General features: G+C 43.4%; 2 protein-coding genes across 2 annotated transcripts in view; one reads left to right on the top strand and one right to left on the bottom strand.

The window, feature by feature from the left end:
* The first annotated feature begins 1,720 nt into the window (after positions 1-1,720).
* Positions 1,721-19,202, top strand: LOC311502886 (E3 ubiquitin-protein ligase CBL-like). The gene is made up of 15 exons (XM_084565318.1): positions 1,721-2,282; positions 4,274-4,521; positions 5,953-6,099; positions 6,262-6,418; positions 7,138-7,259; positions 7,372-7,509; positions 7,816-7,903; positions 8,005-8,136; positions 8,884-9,093; positions 9,190-9,306; positions 9,938-10,227; positions 10,437-10,604; positions 11,943-12,049; positions 12,406-12,594; positions 15,484-19,202. The coding sequence occupies exons 1-15, from the start codon at positions 2,139-2,141 to the stop codon at positions 15,885-15,887; spliced, it is 2,661 nt and encodes an 886-aa protein (XP_084421444.1). The 5' UTR covers positions 1,721-2,138; the 3' UTR covers positions 15,888-19,202.
* Positions 19,203-20,425: 1,223 nt separating this feature from the next.
* The window catches only part of mcama (melanoma cell adhesion molecule a), a 40,515-nt gene continuing 38,604 nt past the window's right edge, over positions 20,426-22,336 (bottom strand). The window contains exon 16 of the mRNA XM_084564720.1: positions 20,426-22,234. Coding sequence (XP_084420846.1) covers positions 22,232-22,234 — 3 coding nt within the window. The 3' untranslated portion in view covers positions 20,426-22,231. The remainder of the gene's footprint in view (positions 22,235-22,336) is intronic.

Below are 22,336 nucleotides of genomic sequence, written 5' to 3'. Positions count from 1 at the left end.
GTATACTTTGTGCAGAGAACCGTATCACACCCAGAGACAGGCTGGAGTCACCAGTTCACCTGCAGAATTAAATATTTGATCAAGCATTCACCGTCATCAGTTTTTCTTTACCGGGAAAGGGTGGCGTGGAAGAGTGGAAAATGCTTTAAAATATAGTTCACAATAACATTTGTATACATTAAAGAGAAAACGGAATAAATTATAAATCAGGAAGTGATAATCTCCAAAATCCTACGCGATACAAAGTCAAATTAGTTGTCAAGTGTGCTTTAAGTACAGGATGGAAAATGTGTTTCTCTCAGACCCACGGTGAAGGCCACAACAAAAATATAAAATGTACATGAGTTTGAAAAACTAGAAGTATGTACAAATAATGTACAAGGTTTAAGACCTATTTAAGACATGTGCACAAAATAAAAAAAATAAGGCACAAGGGGGTTAGAATATATCTTCATCTTAGTGCAACAACTAGTGCCCAGCAGGGCTGCAGATGTAAATGACTTGAATTCAGTTTTATTCATAGAGCGTTAATAATAATCCATATTGTCTCTAGATGCTATACAGAGCCTGAAATCCCCAGAGCAACCACTAAGTCAAAGGTGGCAGGACTAGGTGATGCGTGACACATGGGAGACTGATAATGAATAAAAATAAATGGGCAGATACGGCATTCAAAGTATTCACTGTAATACTTACAAGCTTCGCTAAATTAGACTCAGCTGTGTTGTCGCGGTGCAGAGTTCAGACACAGAGCCAGTGAAATACAAACAGCACCCGAGCACAAATGCAAATAAGGCATTATTTACGGAAAGTGCCAGTATGTACAGAGGTGACAGTAAAATAGCTATGTGGTGCTTATATGTTATATGTTATATATCTACACTGTTGGGAGAAGTATGCATATTTGTGTTATACACAGAATGCACAAGGTCAACATATTGTTTACAGGATATTTGCAGACGGACGGACTATACAGAATAAATATGTGCATTGGAAACAGTTTTATATGTAGTGTCAGATAGATAGATAGATAGATAGATAGATAGATAGATAGATAGACAATATACAAAGTGTACATAAAATATACCCATATATATATACACAATAAGATAGATATTGTGCACAGTACATAGTAAGATATATAAGATTAAATATATAATGCTGTATAAAAACAAATATATATATATATATATATATACAGTAGACGCAAGTAGTAGCAGAGCAACCAGAGTCCAGTTACAATAAGATAATCATTTATTTATCTCACAGTAGGGAAATTTGCAGCATTGCAGCAGAAGACAGTTTAAGGACAGTGCACACAGATAAACTAAGTCAACATTAAGCACAAAAAACAGAAAATAATGTGAATGCATAAATTATTTTTTATATTATTTTTTATATTATTTTATATATTATTATATATGTATTATATTATATATATTATTTTTTATATTTTTTATATATTATTTTATATATTATTATATATGTATTATATTATATATATAATTTTTTTAATTTTTTTATATGTGTATATATATTTTTTTTACGTCATAGTATTCCTAAATTTGTTTTTAAAATAATTTACTTCAACGCTAAATTTTTCTGCTGTTGCTGTTTTATTATCATTGACCGCGTCTTTTATTTTGAAAGTCTCGACCGGACATCCGTGTTTACTCTGGCTTGCCGTTGGCTGAAGCAGCTACTCAACCTGTTTGTTGATCGCTCTATGTGGCTTATTAACACCCCGAGTTTATTATAAGCCGGGCTGATTACTCAGGGGGGATTTAAGTTGCCGTTGCCGGAAGGAGATAGCTCGCCTTTTGACAGCGGACACAGCAACACAACGAGTATGTCTTGAGCTCGGCGAATTAAACTGAGAGGCTTTTCAAATGTAGCTTGGTAGCTAGCTGCGTCGCGTACAGTTTTTTTTTTTTATTTTTTTTTTTACACAGCCTCTTTTTGTTCTGCTCTTGGTGTCAGCGGCTCTCCGTGACAAATTATTTCCACGGCTGAAGACCAGACAGGCCGTGAAGAAGAAGGAGAAGGAAAAAAAAAAACGCCGAGAAACGTGTCAAGAAGAATCCCTGATTGTTAACCCCCCCAGCCCCGGGGCTAACCCCCGGTCACCGACCGAATTAATGGCCGGAAATCCGAGGAGGGGCGCCGGTCTCATCGGCTTGATGAAGGACGCCTTTCAGCCCCACCAGCAGCCTCTCCAGCCTCACCAACCTGCAGTGGTCGATAAGAAAATGGTGGAAAAATGCTGGAAACTCATGGATAAGGTATTGACAGTGTCCTCAAGACGAAAACATCTTTAGGAAATTGTGTAAGATACTGAACTGGAAATATCACTTTTGCCAAATTTCAGCACTTCTGCATACCACTTCCCCTTTTTGTTTTTGTTTTTTTAATCTATGTTGACATTTTAAACCTTTTTTATTGTATTATGAGACTCAAGGTATATAAAAATAAGCAGTAGCATAAAATTAAACGTAAATAAAACTAATTTAGGCGTAAATTATGACATTAAATTGCCTGTATATGAGAATTTGGCCCCAAAAAACTGGAGTAGGAATAGTGTCCTAGATGCATTATCTAATTGGGGTAATATCTAGTGAATTGGGTCACATTAGTGTCTCTTTAAGGGCATCCTACATTTAGTATTAGATCAAAAGAGTTGTGTGTGTGTTACATGGGGAACATGGCATACAATGGCTGGCTCTGTATACAAGCTCGCCACGCCACTTCATTAGGTCCACCAGTGAAGACGAAGATAAAACAGTCCTGCAGTAATAAGTTTATGCTGAGACGGCATCAGAATGGTGGAATAATAATAATAGAATAATAGAAACAGGCAAGCGTACAGGAGCGTACATCGCTGTCAGTTTTCTTTGCAGTCGGCTGAGATACTTAGAAGAGAGGAAAGTACAGAGAGAGAGAGGGTGAGATGGTGATAGAAGAGCTCGCAAGATATTAATTCGGAAGAACTGCAGGAGGAAGAGAGCCAGCATCAGATAAGAGACAGGAGTACAATATATATATATATATATAGTGGCGTGCATGTGCAGGGCGCCGTGCAGAGACGTGGCTGTGCTGCGTTGTTTACACCTGCTGTTAGTAGTTTTTAAAAAGCTTTTTCTTTTTTTTGTCTCTGCTGGGCGATAAGATGTTATCAGAGTTTACTGCCTTGCAGTGAGATCGTTATGTGATATTCTAATCAAAGTGACAAAATGAGCTTAGGGTTAGAGTAGTTTGTTTGGTGTCACGTTGGTTTGTTCGTGAGCTCTGCGTACCTTTTATAAATTTGTACGTTTTGATATTAGAAATGACAAATGTGAAAGCTTCAAATGATGTGAAATCAAAATGCTTTGACTCTCCCAGTCGGTAAAATATGGCCCGTGCATCCATCCCATTAGTGCATTAAATATTTTATTCAAATGGCCTTTTGTCCTTCTACTTGCAGGATCGTCTCTTACAGGAGCATTTTAATTTATTACATCTAGCTAGTAGCTGTGGTCTACCGCTCTGCCGAGGAGTTGATTTGGGACATGAGGTCACTGATTTGAACCCCCCGTCTGCGTCGACAGTTTGAACAAGCCCCTAAACCTCAAACTGGATTAAGCGCAGAGACGTAGTTTACCCACGAGCGATCAGTTAAAATGAAATAAATTAGAAAATATACTGTGTATATATATTGTGCTCTGAAAGTTAACCGGAAGTTGTTGGGATTTGCGGCGGTGTCTCTGACACGAGCAGTCAGACGACTTGTCGCCAAATGGATTTGTATAATCGCGAAATACGGCTCCCGTCGTAAAGTCCGTGACGTTTTATACATTCTTCTAATTCTCTGGCCTGACTTTGTACCACACTTCTAAGAAATGACTTGACTCAGAACAGAATCAGTAGAAATGCTTCACCGATAAATAGCGAGGTCTGTCGGGTCAAGGTGTTGCGTTGTCTCCAAAACAGTATGAACCCAGATTTCTTTCTGGTTACCTCCTGATCCAAGCTAACACAGGAGATGGTGAGATCGTGATCTAGGTGGCGTAAAATTATTGAACCCCTCTTAAGCTCCTAGGGGATTAAACCGGTTTTATTTTAATGACCTCGCTGCTATTCATCAAGTGCTGCCTTCTAATAGTTGAACGTTGCAGCCTCTGGCTCCGACCAGCTGAGGGTTTTTTTTTTTTAATCTTATTTGTCTTTAAAGGGATCGCTGTCATTTTGTTTGCACGTTCAAACAGCCTCTGAGCGATCGCGTTTCCCTATCCAGGTGGTGCGCTTGTGCCAGAACCCGAAGGTGGCGTTGAAGAACAGCCCGCCGTACATCCTGGACCTGCTGCCGGACACCTACCAGCACCTGCGCACCATCCTCTCCAGATACGAGGGCAAAATGGAGATCCTGGGGGAGAACGAGTATTTCCGCGTGGTGGTCGAGAATCTGACGAACAAGACGAAGCAGACCATGAGCCTGTTTAAGGAGGCCAAGGAGAGGATGTACGAGGAGAACTCCCAGCCCAGGTAGGCCTGTGGTGTGATGAAATGCTAGACTATCAGGATGCAGCCATTAAGGAGGAGCCGTGAGGCGGGGAAACGTTTGGCTAGCCAACAGATGGCACATATAGACACAGAGCTAATCATTGTTTGTCTTGACTTCCCGTGAAAAAAAATAATCCCTTAAGATCACGATTGTTTGGTTAAACCTAAACCGACATGGCTGCTGTCTGAAACTGAAGCTATCTCTGTCTTATAGTCTGAGCTGCATGCCTTTTAATGGACAAACACTGGCCTTACTTGAAATATGTGTTGAATTTAATGTGTTGTGTATCTTTAGTTTGTTTTATTTTAAGGAAGACGCAAACATTTTCCACACTCCAAACCAAATTTCTCACTCAGTTTTTTCCATGAGACTGACTTTTCTTGAACAGCTGCTTTCCTGTTTAGTCAGCATTAACTTGGCAGTGAACTACTGACATAATTATAGAGCATGTATGCGCCTTAAACAGGTCATATACTCGCTATAAAACTGCTCTGCAATCCGATTCGGCAGCTTTTTCCATTACATTTCGAGGCCGCTAAGACATCCGCCTCTCTCTCTGCACACTTCAAACTAATCAAACTAATGGCATTCGTCTAAAACGGAGCAGGCCTCGCGAACTGATACAACAACACTAAAAGGCAGTGTATGTTTAAGTCGTGATTGAGGTGTCGCAATCACGTCTGCTTCCTCTATTTTTCCTCAGAAAGCCATTACTAAGCGAGAGCTCATCCTTCCTCTGACGCACTGTGATTTTTATCTGGCCGTGTTTTTTTTTTTTTTCACACATATGCTCTGAGTCAACAAATGCAAATTTATCAGTCACCAGGTCTTCGCGAAGAACTGTTAACTATCAAAGTCGTATTTATAGTCAGACCTCATGATGTTTCCTATTGGTGTGCGTTTCCTCTGTGCTGCTGCTGCTGCTTCATATTAGCCGTGGTTGCTCATGCCACGTTTTATGCTTTAGCGCTTTTTGTTTTTACGGTTTGGTGAATAGCCTGAGGAGCTAACTTTATGTTCACAGCTTTACAGAAAGCTTAAAAGTATAGGGTGTGATGCACAGCATGGTTTAGGAGCTACAGTATCTACATGCTTTTAATAGAAGAGAGTGTGCTGTAAAAGATGTTAAATGGTTTTGAATGTACTTTTCTCAAATCAAGGCGTCTTGGAGGGCCAGCAAAATGTTTGACTTTTTTGCTTTTTGGCTTATCAGCAGTTGTGTGGTTTGGTTTGGAGTTGGCTGCTCAAGCGGATTTGAGTTAAGCACTAAGAAGCAAAAAGGACAGTGCAGAAAAACAGCCGTTCAACTTCCTGTTTTTTATTTTTTATTTAGTATAAATGCTTAATAAACACCTGCAAGTCTCTTTTTCTCAAGTTTCTCTCTTTCCCTCCACCTGCCCTCTTCATACCAGGCGAAACCTCACCAAGCTGTCTCTGATCTTCAGTCACATGCTGGCCGAGCTAAAAGCCATCTTCCCCAACGGCCTGTTTCAGGGCGACAACTTCAGGATTACCAAAGCCGACGCCGCCGAGTTTTGGAGAAGGTCGTTTGGGGACAAGTGAGTTTCTGCTTTAGGCGTTAGGTCTATGTTAGGTCTATGTTCCTTTTCGCACCCTCTGACTTGTACATTTTGAGAATGCGAGCGTGTTGGGTGAACATTTGCTACAGAAATCAGCTTCTTTCCGTCTCCCTCCCCTCCCCTCCTCTCCCCTCCACGCAGGACCATAGTGCCATGGAGGACGTTTCGTCAGGCTCTCCACGAGTTCCACCCGATCAGCTCAGGTCTAGAGGCCATGGCCCTCAAATCCACCATCGACCTCACCTGCAACGACTACATCTCCGTCTTTGAGTTCGACATCTTCACCAGGCTCTTCCAGGCAAGGCTCGGTCTAGCGGTGGAAGACGTCTGAACGCTGAACCACATTTTAGCGAAAGGGAAATAATATTTAGAGGTTTTTAAGTCGTTAATAGGTGTAGAGAATGTAAATTATATCGTGTGGAGCCGTTTTCTCATGGAGTCATTGCGTTCACCTGGAGTGTTTTAGCCTTTTCATGGATCCAGGTGAATATCTCTACGTGGACGCAGCAGTAGACGAGACGGATTTTGCAAGAATGTCTTTACGAGTGAGGACTTAATGGCACTTGAGGAGAGGATCAGTTTCACCAACTATTTATCTCAAAGTCGCATTTCAATTAGCATTTATGGACATTAACGTCATGGGATTTAGTTGCAAAGCCAACCATCACAGCTCCACTGTGGTTGCGGTTTGGTTTTAAGCCAAATAAGAAAGAAGAACTCAATAACTTGAAGACAGTTGAGAGAATTGCCAACATTACAAACTTAAAAGAAAGATTATACATCATCCAATTTGCCAGAGCTTTAGGGTTTAGTGAATATGAGTGTGACTGTATAGCAGATGTCAACAGATATTGTAAAGTGCAGCTGCTCAGTGTGGTTAAAAAAAAAAAAGAAAATCAGACCGATTTGTTACAGACAGAATGAGTTTAGTTTCTTGTTTGGGTTTCCCTCAGCCCGCTTTGTACAGTAAAGCTGAACAAAGCTGATATCGGTTTCTGTGTGCTTGTTTCCTTTTAGCCGTGGTCGTCTCTTTTAAGGAACTGGAACAGTCTGGCAGTCACGCATCCTGGTTACATGGCCTTCCTAACCTACGACGAAGTCAAGGCCCGACTGCACCGGTTCATCCACAAACCCGGCAGGTGAGGTGAAGTTTTAAGATGAGTCCGAGGAGGGGAGGAACAGGTCGAGAGTCAGATTCCCAGCCGTGTCAAACATACCAGCGTGTACCTTCTGCTTTTTCCTCTCTCTCAGCTACATCTTCAGGCTGAGCTGCACTCGCCTGGGCCAGTGGGCGATCGGCTACGTGACGGCTGACGGGAACATCCTGCAAACCATCCCCCATAACAAACCACTCTTCCAAGCCCTCATTGATGGATACAGAGAGGGATTGTGAGTCACAATACAACATAGTGTCACTGTTCCAATTTGTACAATTTAAACTGCTTTATGTTTACGTGTAGTCAACACAGTGGAGTCATGTTACTGTCTTTTATTGCGCTAAATAAAGCTGTAGTGAGTTATTAAGTGGTGTATGTCATAAAGCAATTTAAGGACCGAGCGATCATAAGGTCAGAGCTGAAGTTTGTTTCACTTTTCAGTGATGTGAACACAGTAAACACACTGCTTTCAAGTTTGACCAGCCATGTACAAACACAGCGTGCGTGTTTTCTGTTTCCTTGTTTTGTGGCTCTCTAGCTATTTGTTCCCAGATGGCCGTGCCCAGAACCCAGACCTGACAGGTCTGTGTGAACCCTCTCCACAGGACCACATCAAAGTCACTCAGGTTTGGCCTCGTTTGTTTCTCACCAGCAAACCTGATTTACGCGCCTCGGGATGGCCCCCCTTTTTACACATCAGCCCCGTCCTGTCCTTTGTCCCTTATAGGAGCAGTATGAGCTGTACTGTGAGATGGGCTCCACCTTCCAGCTTTGTAAGATCTGCGCAGAGAACGACAAGGACGTGAAGATCGAGCCCTGCAGACACCTGATGTGCACCTCCTGTCTGACTGCGTGGCAGGTACCGTGCATAATATCTTTGTTTTATTGAGCTCCACAGATGTTATCAGTTTTATATTTCCTTATTGTAGTGGAACACACTGCATGTTATTTTTCTTACTGAAATAATCTCCACTCATTAGTTTACATTCGGTTATTTCCAAGTGCCAACTCCAGGTTATCTTTTTATATCACAATGGTCGGTGAAGCTCACGCACTTCCTCGCACGTGTTTTTCATAATAAAAGCCTTCGTTTACTTTGGCTTTTCATGTAAATATATGAAAAGCAGCTCTGTAAGTAAGTCAGGAGGGAAGGTATTATTCAAATTCAGCCGGGTTCCTTGCACAAAAATATGAATTTCTAAGCAGCTCTGTAAGCTGATTAAATGTTGAAAAGTTGGGTTTTACTGACAAGCTCTTGTCAGCACACAGTTGGTCAAAGTTTCAGGACAAGAAATATGATTTTCACTTAATAATTGATTAAATAATATGGATTTTATTGCACCACTCTTGAGCTTAATGTCCATTAATGTTAAGCCACTGCAGTTCAGCACTTTCTACAAATATTCTGTTGTCAGTTTTACCTTCCTTTCTTTGCTTATACATCAAAATTTAGATAAAACGTTGAACATGCGGGGAGAACAAAAAGGGTCACGGTCATTGCTTCAGCCCATCTAGGTGTTATTCACTGGTAGTTCCTCTCGTTCTTTAAAAACAGTCAGCTAACTCAAGGCCTCACATTTTAAACCTGCCGTGTGTTTTCTATCAGGAGTCGGAGGGTCAAGGCTGCCCATTTTGCCGGTGCGAGATTAAAGGCACCGAGCCCATCGTGGTGGACCCCTTCCACCCGAAGGCCAGCGGGGCTTCCTTCGCCGGTTTCCAGGCGTCCAGCCGAGCAGAAGCTGCCGGCAACGAGGAGGAAGAGGACGACCGGCTGGAGGACCAGCACCTAGTCATGAGCAGGCTGGCCTGCAGCAAGGCAAGACGACGACATGACAAAGATGTGCTTTAATTCCGTTTAAATCTTATTGCTTTGTGCCGTGCGATATTCCTAAATGTGTGTGTGTCTGTGCAGGTGGAGCGCCCACCGTCTCCAGTGTCTCAGCTGCCTCCGGTGCCTCCGCGACTGGACCTCCTGCAGCAGAGATCCTCCGGCTTCCAAAGCCCACAGCTTCCAGGAGCCACGGCCAAGGTGTGTTTGAGTTGGATTAGGAGGAACTCTTTTGTTTCTTGAAACAAAACATGCATGCTCAAGTAGAGTTTGTGAAAAGATCCCCTCCAAAATCCATCGCCCATAGTATATGTAAAAGTTATACTACTGTACAGGAAATAGAAGAAGGGGAATTTTATTCTAACGTCGGAAAATCCCGAATTCATTTGACTGATGCTGCTGAAGCTTTATATTCATATTTGTTTTTATATTTCCATATGTTCTATTTATTTATAACCCTCATATGTTACAGCTTTCATAAAACTCAGGTTATCTTTCTTGGATCAAGTCGTATTCAGTCTCATTTGCTCGCCTTTACTCTTATCACACATTTATCCAAATTTGACTATCACGCAATTCACAACACACATACGTGTTAATGTGGAAGTCAAGTTCCTAGGAACCATGTGAAGGCCTGAATGTTGGTATTCACAATAGTCGACTGTGTAACACAGAGATTAAGGGTCAAGCCTTCTCACCAATCCTCTAATCCACTGCCAGCCTCTACTAATACAGTCAGCGTGAGGTCCTCGTCAGTTGAGAAGTACAAGAATGTGTCTCTGTTGATTAATAACGCCGTCACCCCCCCCCCCCCTGCTTACCTCCGCCCCAGATGGTGGCCACTCACAGAGACAAGCCTCTACCTCTGCCTCCGTCCCTGAGAGAGCTGCCGCCGCCTCCCCCTCCCGAGCGCCCCTCGCTGGGCGGGCAGGACTCCAGGCTTCAGAGGAGACCCCTGCCCTCCACCCCGGATCAGCCCGCGTGGGCCGCCAACTACATGGTGCCGCGTCCTGCGACCAAGGCCCCGGCGGGTCTGTCCTCCGCCCATCAGAGCAACGGAACCAGCGGAGAGGGGAGCAAGCCGCAGTCGGCTACCAACGCCGTTTATTGCCTGTCTGCACGGTAGGACGCTCTGCTGCTGCCAGGTGTAGTGGACAGGAAGTGGTGGACAGATTTATTATTATCAAGCGAAACTTTTTATTTGTACACTCAGGTTTAGTTGTTATTCTATTCTGGTTTTATTCACCTTACCCAGGATTTATCAAAAAATACAAGTCCCGATTTTTAAAGCACAAACGATTAAAGGTCTTATGATTTCTACTTTTCATCAGGTCTCTGCCAGGGTCGGCGGCGTCGAGCAGTGAGAGGCCGTCGTCAGACTGCGAGGAGAACGAGTACATGAGCCCCACCTCCCTTCCAGCCTCTGGTGCCCACTGGGTCATAACCGGCTCCTTGGTGCCCCCGCCGCCCACCCAGGCAAACAACCACAATGACATCAGGTAAAGCGGCTGAAGTCACCCTGGGCCAGTCATCGCTCCATCGTGAAGTAACTGCACGTATCAGGTTTCTCAGATTTTCTGAAAAGAACAAAACGAGGAACTGTTCGACTCTGCCTAAGGCGGAAAAAACTACCTCAGCTCCGTCTTACTGCTCCCTCTGTACTAACCCAGACAACTAATTCCTTATTTAGAGCTGGTGGAGTCAATGATTGGAGACCAAAAGTTGTACCATCTGCCAGAAATAAAAATCCAGTCTGACTCAGGATTATAAAAAAAAATAAAGAATCACAGTGTGAGCCATACGCTGACTATAAAAGGTATTCGCCTCCTTGGATGTTTCCCCCTTTTTTTTTTTAAATCACTTTTATGAATGGGATCACTGTCAGTGTAATGGACCAATAGAGGATTTGTGGCTGGATTTCGTGCGACCAGTTTTTCAAAGGAGATGCGAAAGGCTGCCTTGTTAATGCCAAATATCCAGTACATCCATCCTGGTTTGTAAAACACACTGTAAGGGTAATCTCCTATTATAATCTGCTCCAGGATTTTGCAGAGCTGTTGCAGTTTGCTAGGAGTTAGAAACGCAACTAACGCGCCCAAAGAGTCCGACAGGCATCAGCCGTAATGAACGAGACATTTGAAATGAATTAATCTGATTATAGAGGTGTAATTTGAATATTTCAACCTGTCACCTGAGCCCTGATAGTTTATACAGGAGACTAAATAATCCACCTGGAGCTGTATTTGTGTTTAGTTTTTGTCCAGCAGGGGGCTCTATAGCCTCATCTTCAACTTATTTGCTGTTTTTCACCTCTTTAAATAATTTAAAGCAGATGAAGCAAGTACAGTTCTTGTTGGGATGAAGGCAGCCGCTTGTCTCTTTGATGGAGATGATGAAAAATTACACTACTGGTCAGAGACGCATCGTTAAAACCCTCAAAGTGTGCTACTACTACTCTCTGCATGAACAAAGGCATGGATGGTTGGTTAAAGGCAGAGAAGGAGTTCCTCGTATGTGCACATATATGCACGACCGCTAAAAACAGATTTACATTTACATTTATCAGAGCTGAATGTTGCGCTGTGGACCGAGAAGTGGAAGCAGCTGCAGTGCTTGTGTGCATGAACAACCCATGCAGTGTTATTGGTTAAATCATTAGTGAAGAATGCCGATTCGAAATGCAGTTTCTCAAGATGTTGCAGCTTGTTTTATTGCATTATTCAATACGCCGAACCAGGATTTCACTCACTATAACAGACTTTTTTACCTGTAATCGTTTAGATTCACGGTGCAGTAGATTACAGCTCCTTTAAATGCCTTTTCTTTCTCTGTCCCAGCCCTGAGGTGGGCGACAGTGACTCTGAGGACCCCCAAGTTTACGAGTCCATGTGTAACATCCAGTCCCAGGCTGGCTCGGCTGAGACGACGCAGGCCGCCGACCTCGGTAAGGTTTCTTACAGAAGTATTTGAAATACGCTTGTTGATTTGTGTCTTTTTTTTCTTGTACAGTTGTTTTTTTTAAACTATCTCACACCCATTTTTTGCGTTACACTAGAGTTGTTTTTGTGCAGCTGAGCTACTGTGACCAAGCATTTTCCCTTGTGGATCAATAAACTCCATCTGAGTCAGCTGAGAATATCGGTTTCAATCTCCTGCGACCAGAAGACAGCTGTCTCTGTTGTGTTTCTTAGCTGGGAACCACGCCATCAGTCTCCCACTACTGCATTACAGTCTGCAGTGTAAGCTGTTCGTCGTCCATCATGATCGTGATGTCTTTTTTTTTTTTTTTTCTTTTTTCAGACCCTCTTCCACATCCAGTTGTGGTTTCCCAGGACAAAAAGGAGGAGACGGCTGCGGACGATGTTTACTGTCTGTACGACTGTCCCAGGCCGATCGTCCCTCCCGCCCCCACCAGACGGATGCTGTCGGACTTGAGCGGCCCCTCTGCAGCCTTCAGCAACCTCAGCATGGACAGCGCGGCAGAAGCAAGTAAGGATTTTTGCATGCTTTAATAATAATTCTCTGTATCTGAATAAAATGCCACAGATTTAAAGATGATCTGTGGATGCATTTTGATGTCTCTTACAGTATTTACTTGTTTCTGATGTTCTGAACCCTATCATAGAAGTCTTCAGTAGTTTGGCACACACAGATACAGTAGACTGCTCTCTGCTGGGCGACTGAAAACACATAGAGCTGGTAAAATAAGCAGTGAACACGTCACTTCTCTCTTTTCTCTGTAAACATATCTCTAAAGGTAATATTGGGGGTGTGACGCTTGAAGCTGACGTTTCGAAACAGGGTCGAGCTTCCGAAACGCAAGTGTGGTTCAAAAACCCCATGTCACGTGACCATGGCTAAGTGAGGCTTCGTGGTGTTTCAAACTGATTAGTCTAACCTGCTTCGTTCATTTATCCTTTATTTCCCTACAACATGTTCCCAAAAAAAAAAAAAAAGCCTGGGCCTAAGCATACATTTTAAAACCATTGTAACATTTTTCTTGAGTATATCCCAAAGGATAATATACTATGAAACTGAAATAACAAAACATCTGTAACTGGCAGATATGTATAAAATGCTCAATTTACTCTAGGGATAAACTAGTTCAGACATTTTAAGCATCAGCAGGGAATCGAACCTCCGCCATTTAGGCCGAGTGCATGTGAGTTAACCACCGAACCACGTGGCGGTTGACGAAACATCGCGTTCCATGTCGGCTGTTTATATTCTTTGTCTGAAGCGGTTAAAACAGGCCACTAGATGTCACCATGGAGTTACGCGTGTCGGATTGTTTCGAAGCCTCGACACAATTCCGGCGCAATTGCTTCGAACGTTTCGTGGTTTCACAAAGCCTCGTTCTGCCCATCCCTAGGTGCTACTGACATGCTTTGCAACAATATGGTTTTGAAGGTCTTGAGAGAAGACTTTCCTAAGACCCATCATGAGATGTTTCTTGTGTGACAACCTGGTAATGAGACGTCTTTTTATAGGCCACCAGTTGGGACTGAACCAGCTGATATTAATTTGTACTGACAAGAGGCAGAGTGTTTTTTTGCACCTGCCTTTCTTCATGTGTTCAAAACCCTTTTCTCTGCGTCATTTCACATGATTACACGGAACTTAATCTATGGACATCTTAATCTATGGTTTCAACTCTGTACATGTGGATCTTCCTCTTCAGATTAAACTGGCACAGGTTCCTTTCTCAACATGTTTGACACACTGCAATAAAACGACTGGAACGGCTAAACCAGACCCCCCCAATCACTAAACACAAACATTGAACACAAGCATTGAACACAAGCATTGCTACTGCAAGGCCAGTGGAGGTGCAGAGGGGTGCAACAGCTCCCCCTTCTAAAGGAATCCTCCTCTGGGAGCCCTAAAAATGAATAAAGCCCCCCTGAGCTTCCAAAAGCTAGAGGAATAGATGCCTCTACACATGATTACACATCAACACCAAATACTAGTGATGTTACGAGACGTGCCGAGGCTTCGAAGCGCGTGTCGAGTGATAGAGGGGGCGTTTCCGTGAAGCGTCCGTAGCCTCGCTGCCCGGCTGTGCCACGTGACTGCTTCAGGAAGTGGTTCGGATTTTGCCGTGAGGTTTGATAGAGAGTTGCAGCCAATTCAGAGTTTGGATAGCGTTTATATAATTTGGAGAGTTTAGAGAGAGAGAGAGATATGGTTTGAAGATTTAGGAGAGTGAGGAGAGAGAGATAGGTAAGAGGGTGGAGCCAGCGAGGAAGAGACATATTCAGTGTCCTCTTCCTCGTTCCACAAGCACTTTCACTTTCCTCTGCCTGTTTAAGCCCATGCCATTTGCCTAAAGCGACAGAAAAACATTACACAACCTGCCGTATCATATGATGCTACCATTTTGGGAAAAGTTACACACACAGAAAGATAATTTAAGTAGAGAAATGATTTAGTCATACATTTTATTTTGTAATTCATAGTCATTCCCAAGAGCCATTACACACACAAAACATCAACGCATCACACATTATGAGGTTAAGAGCTACAGCTGTCTGTGATTATACACCTGGCCAGTAGGTTACTACCTTAGATAAAGGTTAGCAACAAGTAATCCTAACACGGCGAACTGTCCTCTCCACAGAGAAAAAGGGGTCACAGACAAGTTACACAACTTACAAATTCAATTAAGCCAACACACAAGTGACCTACCACACGTAGAGAGCCAACAGTCGGTGCGAATGTGGCACCACACCGTCACCCAGCTAGTAACATCTAATCCAGTCACAAATACTGGGTCGACAAAGCACCTGTAATTGGTAATGTTCACACAAAGAACACAAAAAAAAACAAAAACAAAGGCCAGCAAATGCAGAAAACCACAAAATCAGAGGTTCTTGTTCTCCGGTTAAACCGTTCACAGAACTTGCCTGGTGTCCTCTCTACCTAAGAGACGGATATTCTAACTAACTAGACCTCGACTAGTCTTCGTCGGCTTTCCCGGGCACGCCAGGGGCCACCCCAGGGTTACCGCACAAAAAAAAAAAAATAATAAAGTGGTGAAGGTCACGCCAACACCCGGAGGCTTTCTACACCAGGCAAGTTCTGAAACAGGCAAACTGCTGGTTATTTGGGGTTTAGTTCATTAAAGAGAAAACAAAAAAGGCAGCAGGTGAGACATGGTGAACCTCTGCAGCTAGAAAGTGGCGGCCTCTTCAACAAGGCTCTTTAGTCACATCTTCTCAGGTGTGGCTGGTTAAGGTGATTAAGCTGAAGCCACTGAGAGGGGAGGGGAGGGGAGGTGGTGCTGAGGGGCGTAACTAAAACCTCTACACTCCCTCAGGTACTTGAATCTAACTCCGTGTTTTACACCGACTCATCTCTCATCCCGTGTGTCTCCAGGTATGTTCGCATCGGGCGTCGACCCCGAACGACCCCCCAAGCCTCTGCCACGCCGAGCCAACTCCGACCGTCGGCCTCGACCGCCAAACCGAGAATTCCTCGCCCCGTTGCCAGACCTCCCAGGCCCCTCATCCTCGCCTCCTCTCCCTGCTCCCGCTCTCGCTGCTCCTCCTCCTCCTCCTGCTGCTGCCGCCGCCGCCGCCGCCGCCACCGCCACCGCTGCCGCCGCTGCAGGCCCTGGAAACCTGGCCCTGAACGGGGAGATCGAATGCCTGATGTCCCAGGGATATTCCATCCAGGACATCCAGAAAGCCCTGATGATCGCCCAGAACAACCTGGAGACGGCCAAGAACATCCTGCGCGAGTTCGTCTCCGTCCCCTCCACGGCGCACATCGCCACATAGTCGCTCCAGTCAGTCGCACCCCCACCCACCCACCCTCTGTCTTGTCTCCACTCTGTGCCATTATCATTGATAGCATTACCGAGCACTTTCCTGCAGGGCCCACGGGCAATTCGTTTGCCGAAAGGCTCGAGAGGTGGTGCTGCGTTCATGTCGTATGGGAACGGGAGCGTCCAGACACTTTACAGTATTAGTTGGCTTCTTAAGAGGAGTTTCTTTGTGCCAAGAGGCCGACGCTGAAGCCTCAAACTCAAACTGGAAATTGATGGTTTCAGCAAGTGAGACTACGGGGGATGTTGCTTCAAACGTCTGATTAAATATGACCTGAACGCAGCACACATGGAGAATCAAAGCCTTTTAAAGTGAGCTCTCTGTAGCCGAGCTTCGACCCCACCGTGCTTGGCTGAGGCCCCCCACCCCCCCGACTCCCTCAGTCTCATTAAGTGTTGAAGCTAAGGGACCCAGCGGCTCCTTGACCCGCTGCCGGCGGCCGTTCACTTCCGGTGCTATACGGGCTTCTTTGCAAATCGTGGCGTACGAATATGTAGCGACTTAGGCTTGGTCGTGAAGTCAGCGGCGTAGCTCCCCGTGGCGTGGCGTGCGTGTGTTCATGCTGATGAATGTTCAGTTGCAGTGCAGTATTGCAGGGCTTCGTGTCGTCGCCGTGGCTCGCTCTGTTTCGATGGTATTTTACGACAAAGTTGAACATTATCCTTCCTCTCGGCTCCTGGTTCAGCGACGGTTCTGTAACGAAATAACAAGTTTAATGTTTTAAGTACTCTCATAACGTGTTGTGCCGTGTGTAGTACTAACAGTGGCTCAAGTTCATCTTTTATCGCCATGATTTCCCGCCGCCGTGCCAGGCGGACGGAAAGCTTCTCTAGACTTTAATAGTTTCTTAGTAAAAAAAAAAAAAAAAAAAACGAACGGACTTCTTTTCTTCTAACAGCTCGGCGTCACAGATTTTAGCATTCGTTCCCAGCAGAGCTTCACGGGGTTCGCTGAGGAGTCGAGGGATTTACACCGAACTCTAAAGCAAAAGCTGAAGGTGGCGAGTTGTCGTGTGGACTCAGGTACTCCGTAATAAACCAGGGTTATATGTTATACGAGTGAGCAGATGCTTAAAGGACACGCGGAGACGGAAACATTCCAGAGATCGGATTTTTCTTTCCCCCGTCCCCCTCCTCCTTAAGATTGACACTCGACTCGATCATATTAAATATTGTAAAAGTCTATTTTGCGACGCTCGTTCACCTTCTCTAAGGATTTGCGGTTAGAGTGATCCACATCTGGATGAACATCACTCAGAGGTTCATACATTTTCTTACAGGATGAAAGCTGAACAGAAATACTAAGACACTAGTAAACCCATTTTTGAATTTTGTTTTTTAGTCTTGTGTGCAGTTTAACTCCTGCACACAAGGGGGCAGTGTTAAGTACATTGCCACTTAACATTATTTAAGTGATAATGAACACTAGTGACACATTTGACTATTAATTATTTATTCTAACTTAAATGCAAACACATTTTTCTCTATAGATTAAAACCTAAACCATGCAGCTGCTTCATATTCCAGACGCAGCATCTTCTCTTTTTTTTTTATGCGTTGCTGTGATTTAAATACAAGCAGCTGTCCAACACGAGGCTCCAAGCATCATATTTTGAAGTACACTAACGTTTTAGTTAATCCCAGAACGATGCAGACGCTCACGGCTTCTCTGCGAAGGGCAAGTCTAGTTTTGTCGCCGCAGGTCGTCCGGCGAGTTCAGCGTTCATCCTGTAAATCATTTTATGAGCCCCTCATCTAGATGTTCAGTCCCGGATCGGGGTTTTGTTTCCTCTCTCTCTCTCCAACAAGACGTCCCAAATTTCACTGGTTAGAATTTCTTTCCACTGCACACAGAAGCGCCACACTTCTACACTTTAATGTCAAATCCACGTGAGGGTTGGTACGTTTATCATCCGCGCATCCCGAGGCATCAAAGCAGACAAACAGATCTGATCAGATCTGAGAAGCTCCGTTCAGTTTAGGACATGCCTGAACATCTCCACCTTCACATGTGGGAAAGAAGAGGTTGTAGAGTTTAAATATAATAACATTTTTATTTTATTTTTTCCATTCCAGAATAAATAACCGGTCACTGATGATTTCTGCAGTATAGAAAATGTGCCTTTCTGTCAGTCACGACCTGCACAGGCCAGCGGACAAACCAAAACAATGCAAAGCAGAATCTGTTCACAACGAGACCCCATTTTCTTTTTAGATATTCACAACCGGTAAATAAAAAGTTTGGAGACCTTACTTCAAATCTATATAAGTATTAAAGATAATAGGTTTCCCCTTAATTTGTACAGAGCAGGTTTATTTTAAATAAATACACTTCAGCGCCCTCTGGTGGACAACATATGTAACGACATGTGATCGCAATTAAGATGTCATTATATCATTATAATTTCTTTTAAATTATCTATTTGGTAATAATCCAATAAGAAAAATTTATAAACATCTCTTTTTTTTGTCTTTAGTGAACGCAAAGTGCTGCTTTCATTTCATATTTTTTTCCTCTTTGGGAGTGTGACCACACCGCCGCCTCCGCAATCTCAGAAGAAGTACGACACTAAGATAATAAATGAGCCTGGAGTTGTCCTACAGGAATAAATCTGTGGCATCTTAAAGTTTTATTTTTTTTTGTCTTGCAGCTTTAATCCATTCGCCTCCTCCCCTCAAAAAAAAGAAAGCATTTAAAAAGCAGCATGACGACGTTCCTCCTCGTGTTGCCCCAGATCAGAGACACGCGAATTTGTCACCAGTCCCTCGGCTTTGTGTTCACTTGATCTGGGTGTTTGAGCGCTCTAACCGGGGACTCGTCCCACTCGTTGCTGAATCACTGCCAGAGGCTCCGCTGTCTCGCACACTTTCCCCTCAGAGTCGCTGGTAAAACTAAAATCCACTGATTAACGACGTGTGTGTGTGTGTGTGTGCGTGTGTGTGTGTGTGCGTGTGTGTAGAGTCATGTTAACTAGCCTTTTCAGCGGGAACTTGCCTACTAAAAAAGCTTTTGTTATTGCCTGTGTAGATATGATTTTATTTATTGTCTTTTTAATATCCTCAACATTCGTTATGTTGCAATGTTTTCATGCCTAAGCCATTAAGATTTTTAATTAAACTGTATTTTCTTTAACATTTGAACTGTGTGGTTTGTTCGTGACGACTAAGGTAATCCCTTACACCTTTATCCTGCTATTATTACACATAAATATGTAATTATTCTGCATTTTAGCAGCCATATTGGCTCAACTTTGGGATGTAAAAGCAAAAGAAATGTGCCTTTATTAAACTGCAAAGCTTCTAAGATTCAGCACTGATTTAAAAGTTGCGTTCCAGGTCGCTTCATGACAACATTTTACAACTCACTGAGGAAATTCCTGGGACTTTAGCTGCTGTATTCACCAGCTGTTAGATAACTTATCAGCACGCTGTTTGGCTCTTTCCTGGGAGCGTGGAGAGGATTTCCTTTGCTAAGTTGAAGCTAAATTATTTAGTTAACCAAAGCTGGAAAGCCACGAGTCGTAAAACTAAAACTAGGAAGTGAAACGTGTAGTTTTTAGCAGAGCTGAAGGGAACAGTCCTTAATCGTGTTAAGATAACCTGCAAATACTGTATTAAGAGATGCATTTTTAAGTTACTTCTCAGGGTTTATGCCTTTATTTTGAAAGGTAGTAGTGAAAAGGGGGACAGGAAGTAATGAGGGGGATGAGAGGGAAGTGGTTTCTCAAGGAAAAAGAAATAAATCTGATGCCTTTTTTAAACCAAACTGCAAAAACAAATGATTTTGTTTCCATCGGGAACCCCTCTGTTTAGAAAGTCACTCTGGAAAATCCATAAAACACATTGTTTTCTGTTTTTGTCATAAGAGAAAGCTCCTGCTATAATAAATTATAATCTAATTTCAGAAACTTTAGCGCCCCCGTGTGGTTGTGTCACAGAATTCACTGCCACCAGTGGATCTTAAAGACGCTGCAGGACAAGAATCATCAGAGCCGTTAACAATTAGGCCTTAGTTTGTTTACAGCTCCTTAATCTCAGAGATTATCTAGCTGTCGTCACCTGTGCTTCTAAAGGGCTTTGCACTAAATTAAAGGTGGATTATATATTTGTTTTGTTTTGAGCAGAGAGGAGAACCATGAGCCGACGGTTGCCTGAATTCATAGCAGATGTGAGCCGTGTTTTCGGTCCAGGCTCTGGAAATCTGAGCTACTGTTGGAGTCATTTCCAGCTCGTGCTGACAGCGGTTTGGAGGCGGCTCTCCTTCCTGTCTTCTCACCGTGGGACGGCGCAACGCTAACACAGAACACACTGACCTCAGCCGCTGTGGGTCATATTCACCCCTCGGGCGTTCGCTCCACTCACTCTCTCTCTCTCTCTCCTCCTCCTCCTCCTCCTCCTCCTCCTCCTCCTCCTCCTCCTCCTCCTCCTCCTTCTACCTCCTCTGCAGAAATAACAATAGAAGAAGCAGACTCTCTTTAAATGAAACTTTATTTGGCATTATTTTCTTGCAAAAAAAATATATATATAAAAAAAAAGGCAAGCATCAAAGAATCACATGAACAGCACTTAATTTACACACATTTAGAAAACAAAAAAAAGGAATTTCAAACTTTTTTTTTGCCACCGCTGAGAAAGAAAGTTGTTTTAAAACAAAAAAGACGAGGTGCAGATTCATGAGCCAAACTGTTTCAATGCACAGAGGAGTCTCTTGATGTTATGGCTTCGTGCAGCTTTTTTTTTTTTTCTGAACAAAACGTAAAGCGTCGCGCCGCACACGAGGACGTCCTGTCCTCTACCTGGATAGTTCTACACCTCAGCAAACCGAAGAGAGAAAACTGGGCCGCTACTTTTTTTTGTTAATGATGCGAGTCTTCAGGGCAACGCTCCTCAGCAACCAAACAAATCCTTTCACAATAAAATACACAGTGAGAAATATTCACAACGCCGGCCTTTAAAGGAGCGAACCAGTGTTTTTTTTGTACGTTTTGGCTGATTTACTGTCACACTATCTTTAATGAACGCTTTCAGCTGTTGTAAGAGGCATTTAAAAAATCCTTTAAGACAATATTATGTACCAGACTTTAAAGAAAAGACTTTTGTCCCAACATGTGAAGCTTCAGGTACAAGAGATAAATGCAGTTTTTATTTTTTTGGTCCTGATGTTGAGAAGCGCTTTTGAGGATTCAGGAAAATGTCTCTGAACAACATTTTAAAAAATAACTTCCTGGGTTTTGTTAAAGACGTTCTAACGTAAAAAAAAGCACCTGAAACTTTTTAGGCTTTTAATTTGTCACTCCGTCACAGTGATTAGTACATCGCGAAGGAAAAAGAAAATCACAAAACGTGCAAAAACACTGGGTCGCTTCTTCTTCAGGCTCTCAAATGGAAACACAAAGGAAATACAGAGCAAAACAACAACAACAAAGTAAATTCAGTGTATGATGCATTCTCCAAAAAAAACAAAACGAAAAAAAACAGGCACAGCAGATCACTACTAACCTTTGACCTTCTTTCAGTAACAGTCCAAGGCCTCCACTAGCAGATCTGTACACTACACGTATTTACAACAAACAGTACAACGGCTTGACAGCAGTTTGCAAAAAAAAAAGAAAGCCGCCAGTGTGTCGCGTTTGTAGATTCAAGCTTTAGTTGTCAAACACCCAAATGATCCTGGAGGGAAACAAAAAAAACAAAAACAAAAAAAGCCGCGGTTCGTGTCCGACTTTGGTCAATTTCACCATCGATTTCTACAAATATTGGTATGAAACACACTGACAGGCCTCTCGGTACGACTGGCCCGACGGTAAAGAGAGCTAGCGTTTGGTCTCTGACGTCGTCTTCACGCTCAGCCTCGGACTCGTGAGCACGGATCAACGTGCGCGCGGTCCAGACGCTGCCACGAAATGAGAATCTGAGTGCCAAAATATCTTAAATAACAAAATATATATAATATATACACTTTCATTAAAAAAAAAACAAAAAAAACAAAAAAACCTGACACACATTGAACAACGGCCGAGGGTTGAACACAGTTTGCAGAAACGGTAGAAAACAAATTAAATGTTGAGGAAGAAAACACTCCGTGGAAAGAAAATACACATCTGTACATACATACCTGTGTGTGTGTGTGTGAATGTGTGTGAGTGTGTGTGAGTGTGTGTGAGTGTGTGTGAGTGTGTGTGTGTTCCTGTGTACATCTACTGAATACTGCTGAGAATAAAGCGTGATGGGCGAGAGGGCGGGTGTGGTCCAGACTGCAGGTCTCAGATCAGTGTCCTGGTGAATCGTCGGGGTCTTTTACTGCAGAGAAAGAAGAGGACGGCGGAGTCAGCTTCATGAAACCTTCACGTGGAACGAACCAGCTTGTGGTAACAACACGGGACGTCCTGTACTTGAAACCCT

This window comes from Chelon labrosus (assembly GCF_963514085.1).
Source record: "Chelon labrosus genome assembly, chromosome: 17".
NCBI classification, from domain to species: Eukaryota; Metazoa; Chordata; class Actinopteri; order Mugiliformes; family Mugilidae; genus Chelon; species Chelon labrosus.
Note: the sequence above shows the minus strand (reverse complement) of the source record. Positions and strands in the feature narration are given on the sequence as shown.